Source organism: Typopeltis vanoorti, chromosome 10 (assembly GCF_054136105.1).
Source record: "Typopeltis vanoorti isolate ZY-2024b chromosome 10, IOZ_Tvanoo_1.0, whole genome shotgun sequence".
Lineage (NCBI taxonomy): Eukaryota > Metazoa > Arthropoda > Arachnida > Uropygi > Thelyphonidae > Typopeltis > Typopeltis vanoorti.
In genome coordinates, this window is record NC_143558.1 from 59,247,448 (window position 1) to 59,260,724 (window position 13,277).

At 34.6% G+C, this 13,277-nt stretch overlaps 1 protein-coding gene across 3 annotated transcripts in view; it reads right to left on the reverse strand.

The window, feature by feature from the left end:
• The window catches only part of LOC150102443 (2-oxoadipate dehydrogenase complex component E1), a 481,556-nt gene that overhangs the window by 378,542 nt on the left and 89,737 nt on the right, over window positions 1-13,277 (reverse strand). For all 3 annotated transcript variants that reach the window (XM_090399364.1, XM_090399362.1, XM_090399363.1), the window contains exon 5: window positions 10,905-11,016. In XM_090399364.1, coding sequence (XP_090255490.1) covers window positions 10,905-11,016 — 112 coding nt within the window. The remainder of the gene's footprint in view (window positions 1-10,904; window positions 11,017-13,277) is intronic.

Below are 13,277 nucleotides of genomic sequence, written 5' to 3' on the forward strand. Positions count from 1 at the left end.
TAAATAAACAAATAGCTATAAACAAATCTACAGTGGAGTGAAAAATAAAAAAAAGAGCAAAGGCAGGTATAATGATTATGACATAAATCTATGAAGAACAACATTTTATATTATAACTGGTGGACTGAAAGACCAATAGAAATTAGACCCAAAACATTAAGAGGACATGCACCAGAAGAGGGAAGAGAAGAAGAGAGTAACATTTTTTATTAAGAAATAGGAATTAGTCCAAATGCAAAAAGGTAAGTTGAAGGAAATGATTGTCTTGATTGGCACAACTGATTTGAGAGGGAGAAGTATTCTATGAGGGAAGATGTAAAGGAGTTGCTAGAAGAGGTAGAACTGAAGAGCGAGAGAGTGAGGATAGCAAGTCTCTTACCATGCTTTGATAGAGGTGAACTGAGGCGGAAGGAGTTGCTAGCTAATGAATAATGTAGGTTGTGCAAAAAGAATGATGTAGGTTTTGTGGATCTGTGGTCTGTGTTTCACAGAAAGAAGGATTTATACAATGCTGATGGACTGCATCTAAATGGTTTAATGTTAAGTGTCTAGAGAGAGAGAGAGAGCTTTGTTCACCAAGAATGCTGAAGTACAAATTCAGGAAAACTTTAGCAAACAGGGTGGAAGAAAGTGAGTTTAAGTGAAGGCACCCATGATGCGAGTGAGTGCCAGAATGACCAAGTCAAAAATCGATTCTCTCGAGCAAAAATACTGAATAGGGTGGTCAATTCAGGGAGGGAAACTAAAGGGATGCTGCAGTTTTTATATATATATTAATGCCAGAAGTATCAAGAACAAGAGGGAGGAGGAGTTTGGGGTATTGTTAGTGCAAATTCACCAAAAGTTATAGGCATTAGTGAGAGTTGCTAACAGCAGATGATGTACTTACAGGGATAGAATATACAGGGTTTAGTATTTTCAGGGAATATAGAGAAAATAGGATGGGAGGAGATGGGTACTGCTGATGATAGCAGATGAATTGCAGCCCAAAAAGAAGAACAGGAGATAGGCAGGAGGGTGGCTACTCATTTAAAGCAGTGTCAGACATGGGATTAAGGCCAGTAAGATAAAATATACAGTCGGTTGTTGCAATAGGCCAGATAGTTCCATGGATGACCTGGAAAGCATGCATAGTCAAATTGGTACAATGAGTACAGGTTGAGTGATCATAATGGGGACTTCAACAATAGAGATATAGACTGGAAGAAAGAAATATCACATGACAGGAAGGAAATGGAATTTATATACCTACTGAGATATAATTACTTGAGACACAATGTGATAGAGAAGGCTAATGTTGTGAGAGTATTGTACCTGGTCACAGAATCAGAAGAGCTATCCATAACCAATATGACCATGCTGCCTCCAATTGGTGAAAGTGACCATGTGGTCTTGACTTAGGAGACTGTACAACACAGGGAATGTTCTGTCAAGAAGGGGTATAAATGAAACTACAAGGCAAGTGATTATAACAAGCTTAGGAGGAAGCTTAAATCTGTGCCATGTCATAAAACACTGCAGGATAAGGATGTTAGTAGTGCATGGGAGATAGTTAGGGGGTCACCTAGAGCAAGCAATATTATATTGTATACCTAAGGTAAGGAGGGTTAATCAAGTAGGAGTTAGACAGATGAGTAATATCATTAAGTATGAGCAGTAGAAGATGAAAATGCTGTGGAGGGTATATAAAGAAAAAGGTGATGAGCACCATGGCAAGGAAGGCAAAATCAGATTTATGAGAAGAATCTAGCCAAGCAGGCCACAGGAAATCCCAGAGTTCCTTCATTATGTGGCAAGTAAGAGGAAGAATTGACTATGAAAGATTAACCTTAATAAGTGATGATGATGGCTGTGACATGACAGAAGAAGAAAATGCTGTGGAGAGTATATAAAGAGAAAGGTGACCAGAAAACTCATAATACAGAGTGAGAATAGAGGTGGATTAACTGCAGATTCTTAGGACATTGCAGGACCTCAATGTAAATATAGCTGTGGGATTAGATGGGATATCAGCTGTTTTGCAAGAATGTGAAAGAGAACTGGCAATGCCTCTGACTAGGGCTCTTTAATTTTAGTCTCAGTTCTGGTAGAGTTCCAAAGGAGTGGAAAGAGGGCAGAACAATTCCCTTGCATAAGGGAGGTTCTACATCTGCAGTAGCAAATTATAGACCAATCAGCATCTCTGGTATAGTGGCAAAAGTACTGGAAAAATTGGTAAAAAAAGAAAATTCATAGAATGGATGGATAAAAATGTGATACTGTACGAGGGGCAACATGCCTTTGTGAAGGGTCATTCATGCCTTAGTAATTTACTAACTTTTTATAATAAAGTAACAGCTGAGTTAGATAAAGGATGGCTACACAATGATTTTGCAAAGACATTTGACAGAATGAATACCACATGGAACTCTGTTATCCAAATTAGAATAAATGGGGATGGATATGAACCTGTTAAGTGGATAAGAGGCTGGCTGCTGGGCAGATATCAAAAAGTGGTATGTGGAGGGGCAGAATTGAGGAAAGAACAGGTGACTAGTGATGTGGCACAAGGTTCAGTGTTGTGACCATTGCTGTTTATTTTGTACATAAATGATTGGGAAATAACTTGAAAAAAAATATTCAATTGTTTGTTGATGATGCAAAATTAAGTAGAATAATAGTTAAGTTAATCAAAATGGGCACAAAATGTGAGATTTTGTCATTTATAATAATGAGAATAATGAACATAAAGAAATACATTAATATACATGGTCAGACAAAGGATGTAAATTAGTTACTAACTACATTATTGCAAATTTTAAATTAGCAGAGTCAATCCCAGATGTAAGAAGATATTAAGGCTCTGAATTAAACTCTGATCATTATATGATATCAATATGGCTAAAAATAAATAAAGTGAAAATACCTATCAACCAAATAATAGGCAACAATATCAAAAATGCACTGATTTAAAAACAGAAACCACACATGAATCAAATTACATAGAAGAGGAAGGTGAAAATCTAAAACAAATTCTAACAAAAGCAGCAACATAAAGCTTAGCAATAAACATTAAATGGAATAGAAAAAAAGGTCCACAAAACTGAAACAAAGAAATATAAAATATAATAAAAACAAAAATCAAGACAGTTACTAGAAATGGCTAAACTGCAAGAGAGGAAAAGCAAAAATAAAGTAGAAAAGAAACAGTACAATTGCAAAGCAGGAACACACACACACACGTGTATATATATATATATATATATATAGAGAGAGAGAGAGAGAGAGAGAGATGGAACAATTTTTTGTAACTAGAAAAGAATATATCTAAGCTACAGCCAAAAACATATAGAATAATAAAATACATGAACAAAGAAATAAAAAAAAGGTAAAAATATAGACAATATTTACTATTTTTTTTATCTTATTTATTGTTGTATTTTTTTAATTTTGGCATAATATTTTCTCTTAGGTCATTCTTTGTTTTATAAAATTTTATATATTTTTTTATCATCTGTCCAGAGATTTTGAAAATAAGTTACCCATTCTTCTAAAATAAAGATAACTTCAATAACTATAGGGGATTTATTCTGCAAAATGCAGGGTGCAAAATATATGCAGAAATATTAAAAGCAAAACTAAACAGTATTGTAAAGGGCAAACTACTAGAACAAATTGGATTCCAAAAGCCAATCCTGATACTCAATTTTTATTCTAAATTTATTAATCGAAAAGAAAAATTCAAAAAGAAACACACATGGCCTTTATTAATTATGAAAAAGACTTTGATAAAATTGACTGACAAAAATTGTTTCAAATATTAGCCAATTTAAATATACTAAACCAGCTCATACAGTCGATTCAAGAAATATATACAGTAAATAAAGTAGCAGTCAAATTAGAACAAATATCAAAATGGAAAAACATATCAAGAGGAGTATGCCAAGGATGTACCGCATCACCTCTATTTTTTTAATATAAATACGAGGTGTGGCTATTAAATAATGAGACTGATTGCAAAAATGTGGTTTATTATTGCAAATGTACAACTTAATTGTTATCCCCTTCAACATACTTCCCTCCTCTATTTATACGCCATTGCATACAAATTTTCCATTGTTGGAAGCAGTGATGCAAGTCATCAGGTATTATCTGCTTCAGTAATGCTGCTGTTTTCTCCTTTACCTCATTTACTGACTGAAAATGGGTGTCCTTCAATGTGGGCTTGCAGGAGATCATCGCATGTGATGAGACATGGATTTTCCAGTACAATCCAGAACAACGAGACAATTGATGCGCTGGAAAACTCCCACATCACTGAGAATGAAAAAAGCAACAATGAGCAAGTCAAAACTGAAGGCAATACTGATCGTTTTTTATATCAATAGTGTGGTAGTGGTATCAGATTGAATGGGGTACCAGAGGATCAGACAGTTAACCAACATTATTACCTTGAGGTTCTAGCCAAGCTGAGAGAACGAGTGAAGAAGAAGAGACTCCAATCTGTGGAAGAACAACACCTGGATTCTCCATCAGGACAACACTCCAGCACTTCTTTTACAAAGAATTTTATAATCGCACGATACTCAATTTTATCCATTTCAATGGATACAGACAACACTTTTGCTTCTGACAGTTGTATAAAAACTACTTGATAGAATGACTTGTAATTTCACATCGATGCTTATGACAGATATACCAACTTAGAAAAAAAAAATCTCTTGCCGATAGTGTTGCCATCTATGGTCAAGGCCGAGAACTTTTCAGACCACCCTTGTATATTTAATCCATCTCTGGTACAAAAACACACCAGAATCAAACTATGTAATGTCCTGTCTAAACCAACTTTATTATATGAAAGTGAAACATGGACCTAAAAGAGAAGAATGTATTTTAACAGAAGAAATGAAATTTCTCAGAAAAACAGTTGGATATACCAAGAGAGACTATAAAATAAAAAAATCAGCTAACGCCTTTTTATTCCCGTATACGGGAGTAGGTGAGGCCATTTAGCCCTAACTTTTGGAGACTGAGTGGGCAGTTCAATCTCCACTGGTACCCAATCAGAGACAGATGGCCCAAGGCTATCACTAATTAAGCGGTACGCAGTGAAGAGAGACGGCTCCAATGTGCCGCCATCTCATGGTCCCTAACCCTAACACAATATATTTAATGTCTGAAATAATGTGGGTTCAATGGTCGATTTTCTTGAGTTTACAGGACGAAAAACCCGAGTTTCCGGGAGGAAAAACCTGCTTGCCTGTGCCAGAGATCGACTAACTCGGGAACCGGTCGAAAAAAGGCTTAGAAAAATTTCCTCTAGTCGCCGACTAGACTCGAAACCAAGACTTCCTTCGTGCGGCCAAGCGCGGTGGTGTGCAAACTCCACATCCACTGAGCTACACAGACTATAAAATAAATGAAGAAATTTTACAATCCCTGAATATGAAACCACTAACTATTACATAAGTAAATATAAATTTCAATACCTCTTTTTCTAAATGGAAAAAGAAGTATTGAAAGAACAAGAAAGCAATGGCATGAGATTGAAATGAGTGACTTCGCTTAAAATCCATGATAGGAAGACTAAATCTTGTGTCTAAACAACTTAAATGTTTTACTTGTTCTATAGGCTCTCCAATCAGGATGCAGTTGATGCTTTCAATGTTCCTGCCTATTTTCATAGTCGTCTTTTTATTGAAGATTTTGATATCAAATTTGTTACAGCAGTTATTCAGTTTAGAATCCTGAGACTTGTACAGAATTTAAGGATACAACATCATCTGCATAAAGTAAAGAGCTGAGTTGAATATCTCTTATTTCGATAACAAGCTTTATGCTGCTTTCCTTCATAATAATAATAATTATTATTTTTTGGTGATGTTGATACTGTGTGCATGCGTGTGTGTGTTGGATGCAGGTCCAGATTGAGAAAGAAGTTTATTGACATTGTGCTTGAAGAATTGCAAGCTATAGTTATTTGGGAATACTTTGGGAAGGATAGTCCAAGTAAAATATTTCAGCTATTTAGGCACAGTTTTTTTTACTGAAGATGGGAGATTAAATCTGGAAACAGACAGCAGAATAAGCAAAGCTAGTATGGTGAGTAGCCAATACACTGAGAGAGAGAGAAATTAGCCAAAACACTAAACTAGCAGTATACAAGATGGTGTTCAAACCAGTTTTAAGTTATGAATCTGAGAGTTGGGTTAGAAATAAAGATCAAAGGCTAGAGACCACAGATGTGAGTTCTGAGAAAAATTAGGAGAGTGAACCGATGACATCAATGGCAGAATCATATTAAAAATGAAGATATTAGAAAGGAAACTTGACATTATTAGCATTCAAGAATGTGTCAGCAGAGTTAATCTAAGATGGTATGGCCACTTAAATAGAATGGTTAAGGAAAGTTTAGAAAAACAGGTGTTCGATGAGAAGATGACAGTAAAGACATTCAGAAGAAGACCAAGATCTAGGTGGATTAATTCAATCAGAAGTGGTGTCTTAGAAACACGAAATGTTAGATACAACAATACTGAGTGCCAACAAGTAATAGCCTAACTTGGAGGAAAATTATTGATAGGAGATTAATAATAAGGTAAACTTAATCATGTAGTTCTGTCAGAGTAACCTGCACACTCCTTGAGGGTACAGATCAAGAAATTGATGATAATGATGCTAGATTAGTAGCTGGGTAGGTGAAAAATAGCATCTTAAGCAGAAAAGAATGCCTATTTTTCAGATGTTGATGAAGCGGTTGTTGTGATGTGTTTATGCCAGTAGAAGCTGGAGGTAAATGTTAGTCAAAGCAGAAAGATCTCATCCTGTCTGGTGATTTGTGTATTACAGATCATAAGGATGTGTGAAATTAGACTCCATTTGCAAGAGAAAAAAGACAAGATTGCATTTTGGTTGCACTGAAGGTGACCAGATTGTCTTTGCGCAGTTGAAGGATTGTATGGAGATCAATGTTTAAGGCAATGAGTAAAGGTGATATTGAAGCTTAGAATGTCTGAACAAACATGTCTATTCAAACATGGTTTCAAGTGAGTAGGATGAATAGAGAACTATCATCAGCAAAGCTATGAACAGGATTAATGGTGATTGAGAGTACATCTTCTATGTATAGGAGAAAGAGAGTAGGTTACAGAATGGAGGTGTAAGGCACTGATGCATTTGTAGCAAAACTCAAAGAGAGGAAGGAAGCCATCCACCATGATATGCAGTGAACAGCCAAAGAGAAAGCCAGCTACCCAATTACAGAGGATGGAGGGGTATCTAAGGATGGCAATTTGCTTAGCAAGCCTCCATGTCATACCAGATTAAAAGCTATTGAAATGTCAAAAGTAACAGCATGTTTCTATAAACCTTTCCATGGAATGTGTCTAGTGGTGGGTGATGCAAGCTAAAAGATTTGTCAAGGACTTGGAATGCAGAATCCATATTGGCAGTTGCTGATTAACTGGTGCGCCTCTATTATAGAAACTGATTATTGTTGATGTTCTCACTATTATTTCAAAAGCACAGAAGTAAGGGTGAATGGTCAGTAGACTTCTCTCTTATACAATATATTTATATCAATAATGCTAAGTTCCTTTCAAATATCATCATTTGTCATATGAATCTTCCATTAATACTATCTTCTCATTCCTGTAATTTTTTTGCTTTCATGTCTGTGGTCTCCAGTTTTTAATTAACTTTTAGATTTATAGATTAAAATTTTAACAATATGTATGCTGGGTGCTTTGGATGACATCTCTCTCTTGTTCCATAGAAATTTATTCAACTAGCACATCACCATCACCTGCATAATATATTCAAAAGAATGATGTTGGCTTCTTGTTGGAAAGACCAAGGTTCCAGTCTTATCAAGGAACTGTTATAAGAGTTTTTAACATTACATGGTCTTGAAATGGAAGAGGTCTCTTGCCTATTGAACAGAGAAACTGTTCAATTACTAACAGTTATAATACACTGACCTGACAGACTCAAATGAATTGTCCACATCCTGATCCCTACTGCAACAGTCTTGTTTACTATATTATTTATTTCAATATTTTCTTCTTAAAAAATGTAATCGTCTTAAAAAACTGTGCATATATAGCATAAAAATATGTTACATATGAAATAAAAATATGAAATTCTGGAAGCGATCCTTTAGAAGACACAGCTTTTGTCTTCTAGTTCCTACCCAATTTGCTATGGCAGTTATTTAATTTGGTTCAGTTGTTGAAGATTTATTTAAAAGATAATGTAACAACACAATGACACAAAGATCATGGAATGAACTGCTGCACAAAATTAGAGTAGACTATGATTATATCAGCAGCACACTAAATAAAGCTGTTATGCATGAGCATATTAACAGACACAGAATGCTGTCAGGATTAACAATGAATTCAGTTTACCTAGCCATACAAATCAATAAAATACAAAAAAGATGCATAAAAATATAAACTATAGTATACACTAATAAAGACAGAAAAGTAAAGCAAGTAAACTAATATGCTTAGAAGAAGAGATGAATAATAAAATGCACATAATAAGTGTTTTGTACATTGATGAGAATCAATGCTAACACACAAACAACTGTCAGAAGAGATATCATCATATTTTGTTAATTTGATAAAGAGAAAGCAACAACAACTTTCTAGTAAGAAAAAGTAGAAAGAGGTGGGGAAAGCACTGTGTGTGATGTCTTCAACCCCATGATTTATATATATATATATATATATATATATATATATATATATAAAATAGTAAATCTGCTGTTTAAATTCTAGCATAGAATATACAATGTGACTGCTCTTCATTCAAATGTAAAGTTAACATATTTTGAAGGGGGGGGGATTCAAAACTTATAGTGCACTGACAATTCAAAAAGTTAGAAAACTGCATAATCCAATAACTGACCACCACCATCACAGGCATTGTCAACATTGGCTAACTTCAAAGAACAACCTGCAACTCAACAGATAGATATAGTATAAAAACCTTCAATTCTTTGCTCAACTACCACTTTCAAAACGAGAATCAATTCTCTGTCCTAAGTGCAAACTGAATAAGCAGAAATTCACTTCAAATTTTGCTAGCATTATTCAATTCAGTAACACACACAAAAAAACTAATTTCTGTAATCTGGCATGTGGGATCATCAGCCAAATACTATGAATGTATTACTACATATGACTAATCAGTCTGTGTTCTAAGTCTGCACTAAGCTGCACTTATTAGTTTTTTCATAGTTTGAAACTGATGAGTGTTGCAGTGAAGGTCATTTACGTATATATGATATATATATATAGCAAGAACTAAAAACAATTAAATAATAAAAGAATTTAAAATAAAATAGAAATTCTTTTGTTAAATAAAAAGTATACACACAAAAAAAAAGCGTAATCATACAATCAGAAAATAAAATAAAAAGAGAGAGGAATCTCTGATTGTATTTTGTGTAATTATGCTGAAGTAACTAAGCTTGGCATATTTATATCTGCCATATGTGGTGCGTTATACTGATTATTCAGTATTCAGTAGAAAAAAGTGGTACACTATTCAAATAACTATTTGAATAGCATACCTGCTCTCCAACCACCAGGTTGTAGGTTCAAATCCCACTGCAGACATGGATATTTGTGTCTATAGGGGGGACATGAGTATTATCACTTGGCATGCATTTACCTGCTTCAAGTTGAAGTAGTTTGAGGCTTGAAGTGGCTTGAAAAAGTTCCATGTTTTGCCTCAAGAGCAGAATTTCTAGATTATCTAACAATTAACATCCATGATACCAATGAACTAAAGATTTGTAGTCTCTGTTGGCTGGGATTCACATTTAAAAAACATGCAATATCAGCCATATACAAAACTGAACAAAATATCTCCTATTTTGAATTTCCTTATTTTATTTCATCTATCTATAAGCTTATCATCCCACCACTGATGCAAAAATGCTATAATATTTTAAGGATAATTGCAGTTGACATTCACTTGTAAGAAAGAGAGAGGAGTAATACCATAGCTGTAGTGGTTTGGCCTTAATTAAAATGTGTCAATCTGGTAGAGAATATGTACAGGATTGACTGTTTGGCTGAGTGGTTCATGCATCCCTCTCCAAGGTTCAAATCCTAGAATGAGCATGAATGTTTGGAAATATTTTCAGGAGATTAATTTCATCACCTGGTGTGTGGTTCTGCTTATCTGAAGACTGAGTGGCTTTAAAAATCTCAATGTTTGGTCTCTTGAGCAGGATTCCAGACTATGTAAAAATAAATAAATAAATAGAAATATAAAAAATAAATAAAATAAAAAATAATTTAAAAAAATCCTTAGTCCACCTACAGTACGCAATGTATTACATATGGAAATCACTTAAATATATATATATATATAAAATTAAAAAACTGATTTGACACAGTGAGATGCATTATAGCTGTCCAAATTCTGGAGAGTTTGAAAAAAACATTTTGATGGAATTTGATAGGTGCATCCTCTTGAAGTCTTTCTATTTGTAAGACAGAGTTCCTGACTTCTTTTTTTTTTTTTTAGTATTGCCAGTGACTGTAATCACTTGAGCAGAGGCAAGGTATCATAAGTACAGGTTATTTGTACACAATCTGGCATTAACGTGATGAGAGAGAATTGTGATTTGGAAACTTAGAAAGGTTTTTTTTGTTTTTGAGGAGGGACTTGTTTTAACTTATTAACTAGAAAGAATTTTAACCTACTGTAATGTCGATACTGAGAAACATGAAAATTCAGAAAGGTTGTAATTTGTTAATCCATGTAAATAACATATAGATAAACAGCAGTATAATATTATAATATAAAATTTCTAGGAAATTATATTTTTGTTTTGAATTAAAAATTGTTTTGGACTATAAAGATATGAAGACATCATGATATTAAGAAATGACTAACACACTTACTTTCAGCTGCTAACTTGAATACTTCAAGAAAAAATCCCATCATACTTTCTGCACCTTCACCACTATACCTCTTTACTGTTGAAAACTTTGTGGCCAAAAAATTATCAAAGATCTAAAAATAATAAATTAAATTTAAAATAGGATGCAAATCATTACAATAATGAAATAATAAGAACGGGTATGCAAGATGAACAGCAAAAATGTAGGAACGGACAGAGAAGATGAATTCATGCATGTGTGTGTCTGTGCATACATGAAGATGGTCACTGTAAGAAATGAATGGCCTGGGATGCATGAAGAACAGCTTGGACTTAGGAAACAGAATAGGTTATAAAGAGAAGGGGGAATCAAGATCGAATGTGCAGGAATCAGTGCTGAGAGATGATATAGATAGGAGTGGTTACAGACCCAGTGAGTCATGTCTATTTACAATGACAAGTATATCATAAATAAAGAGGATTAAATTGCTGCAATGATTGATTAATATGGCCAAAATTCATTGGTATAAGTGAAACACGGTTGGATGAGAGGGATATACTCATGGAAATAAAGAAAGATGTGGTATTTTTCATGAGGATATGAAGGAAAGACAAAGAGGGTGAAAGTGATGTTAATGATAGCAGAAGAACTGTGTTCACACAAGGTAGAGATGCAAAGATGAAAATATAATGGCAGCAGTTTTGAGGATGAAATGTTTAGCAGGGTGCTACTATAGGTTTCCAAATATGAAGGAGAAATTTTATAAGAAAATATATAGGCAAAATTGATTTAGCAAACAAGATAAATGTGATCATTATGGGTTAGTTTCATTATGAAAATACAGACTGGAATGGTTGAAGAGGTGAATTTCTGAGGGATAACTGCCTTAGAAAAATACATTATAATAGGAAAATACATGAGGATCTAGATCTACAGTCCTGGATTTGATAATGTCACTGTAAACAACGGCCGCGCGGTTAGCCTAGTGGCTGTGTGCTTTTCAACCATATGACTGGGGAAGGAGTGTCCCAGGTTCAATTCCTGTCGAAGACGTGAAGAATTTGAGGATCTTCTTCAGCCATAGCTAAGTTGGCTGGTCTTGGGCATGGGCAGTAGGGTTTTCTCCACCGGTTTATCTGGTGTTTTTCATCCTGCAAGCAGGCAAACCTGGCCCGTGAACACACACGGATCTACAGCCATAAATACTTAACCCCCCATGAGGGGGGGGCTCAACTCACCCCAGACGGGGGAAGAAAAAGGAAGGAAACTCAATACGAATAAATAAATAAACTGTAAACAACATCAAATCTACCTTCACTTAATGAAAATGGAAATAAGAATCATTTGGGAAGTGGCCAGTCATATGTGGACCTCTGTTAGGAAAGGATTTATGCTGAACTACTACAAGACAGGCAATTTTGGAAGCATGAGGAACAATTTGGAAACATGAAACAGTAGAATGGAATAAGAATTAGATGGAAAGGAGACAAATGCTGCTTAGGCACTGGAGAAGCTAAGAAATACTTAACAACAGCAATGTCTGAATAAATTTCAAAGGTGAAGAGATTAAACAGGCAGGTGCAAAAACTGATAAATGATTACATCAAGTATTCATTTGGTATGACAATAGAAGAAGAGATTGTTGAAGTATGACATTAATGAAAATAACTAGTGACTAATGTACACCTCTTCAGTATATTTCTGATATTATGCAGAACTCGACCAAGGGAAACAGTGGAGGGGAGACAAGTGGTGAATGAACAGGAGGCACACAAGGAATTAATTAAATTCTTGATAATAAGGCAACAGGACTCGTTGACATATAGTTATTAACTTCCTGAAATGTCATCTTAAACATACAGTGATATGTCATCAGGTGCTATTACCTCCATTGGGAAGTGACAAAAATAATAGAAGGAAGAGAACTGTTCAATTTCAAAAATAACAGGTGATAAGACCAAGAATTCAAATTAGAAGTCATTATAGTTAACTGTCAAAGTGGGTGGTGAGGTCCATGATCCAGAAATGAGTTGAAAGCAGCAGGAATCTTCCAAAAGGGTCGAGTAGATCAGCATAGGTTTATGAAGGGAAGGTCGTATTTTAGTAATCTATTTATGAATTACAACATGGTTACAAGAGTATGAATAAAGGTGATGCACATAAAGTAGTATATTTATAATTTTCAAAGGACTGTTGATTTCTACATGATACTGAACTGAATAGGAAACTGGTTGTTTGATAGGTATTAACAAGTCGTATATATAGGGGAGTAGTACCTGAGTGTCACAAGGATATGTCTAAGGCCATTGTTTACCTTATATGTTAATGATATTAGATGTTTAAATGAGAATATGCAGTAGTGTTAAGAGTTGGAAAGAAGTGAAGTACATGTTA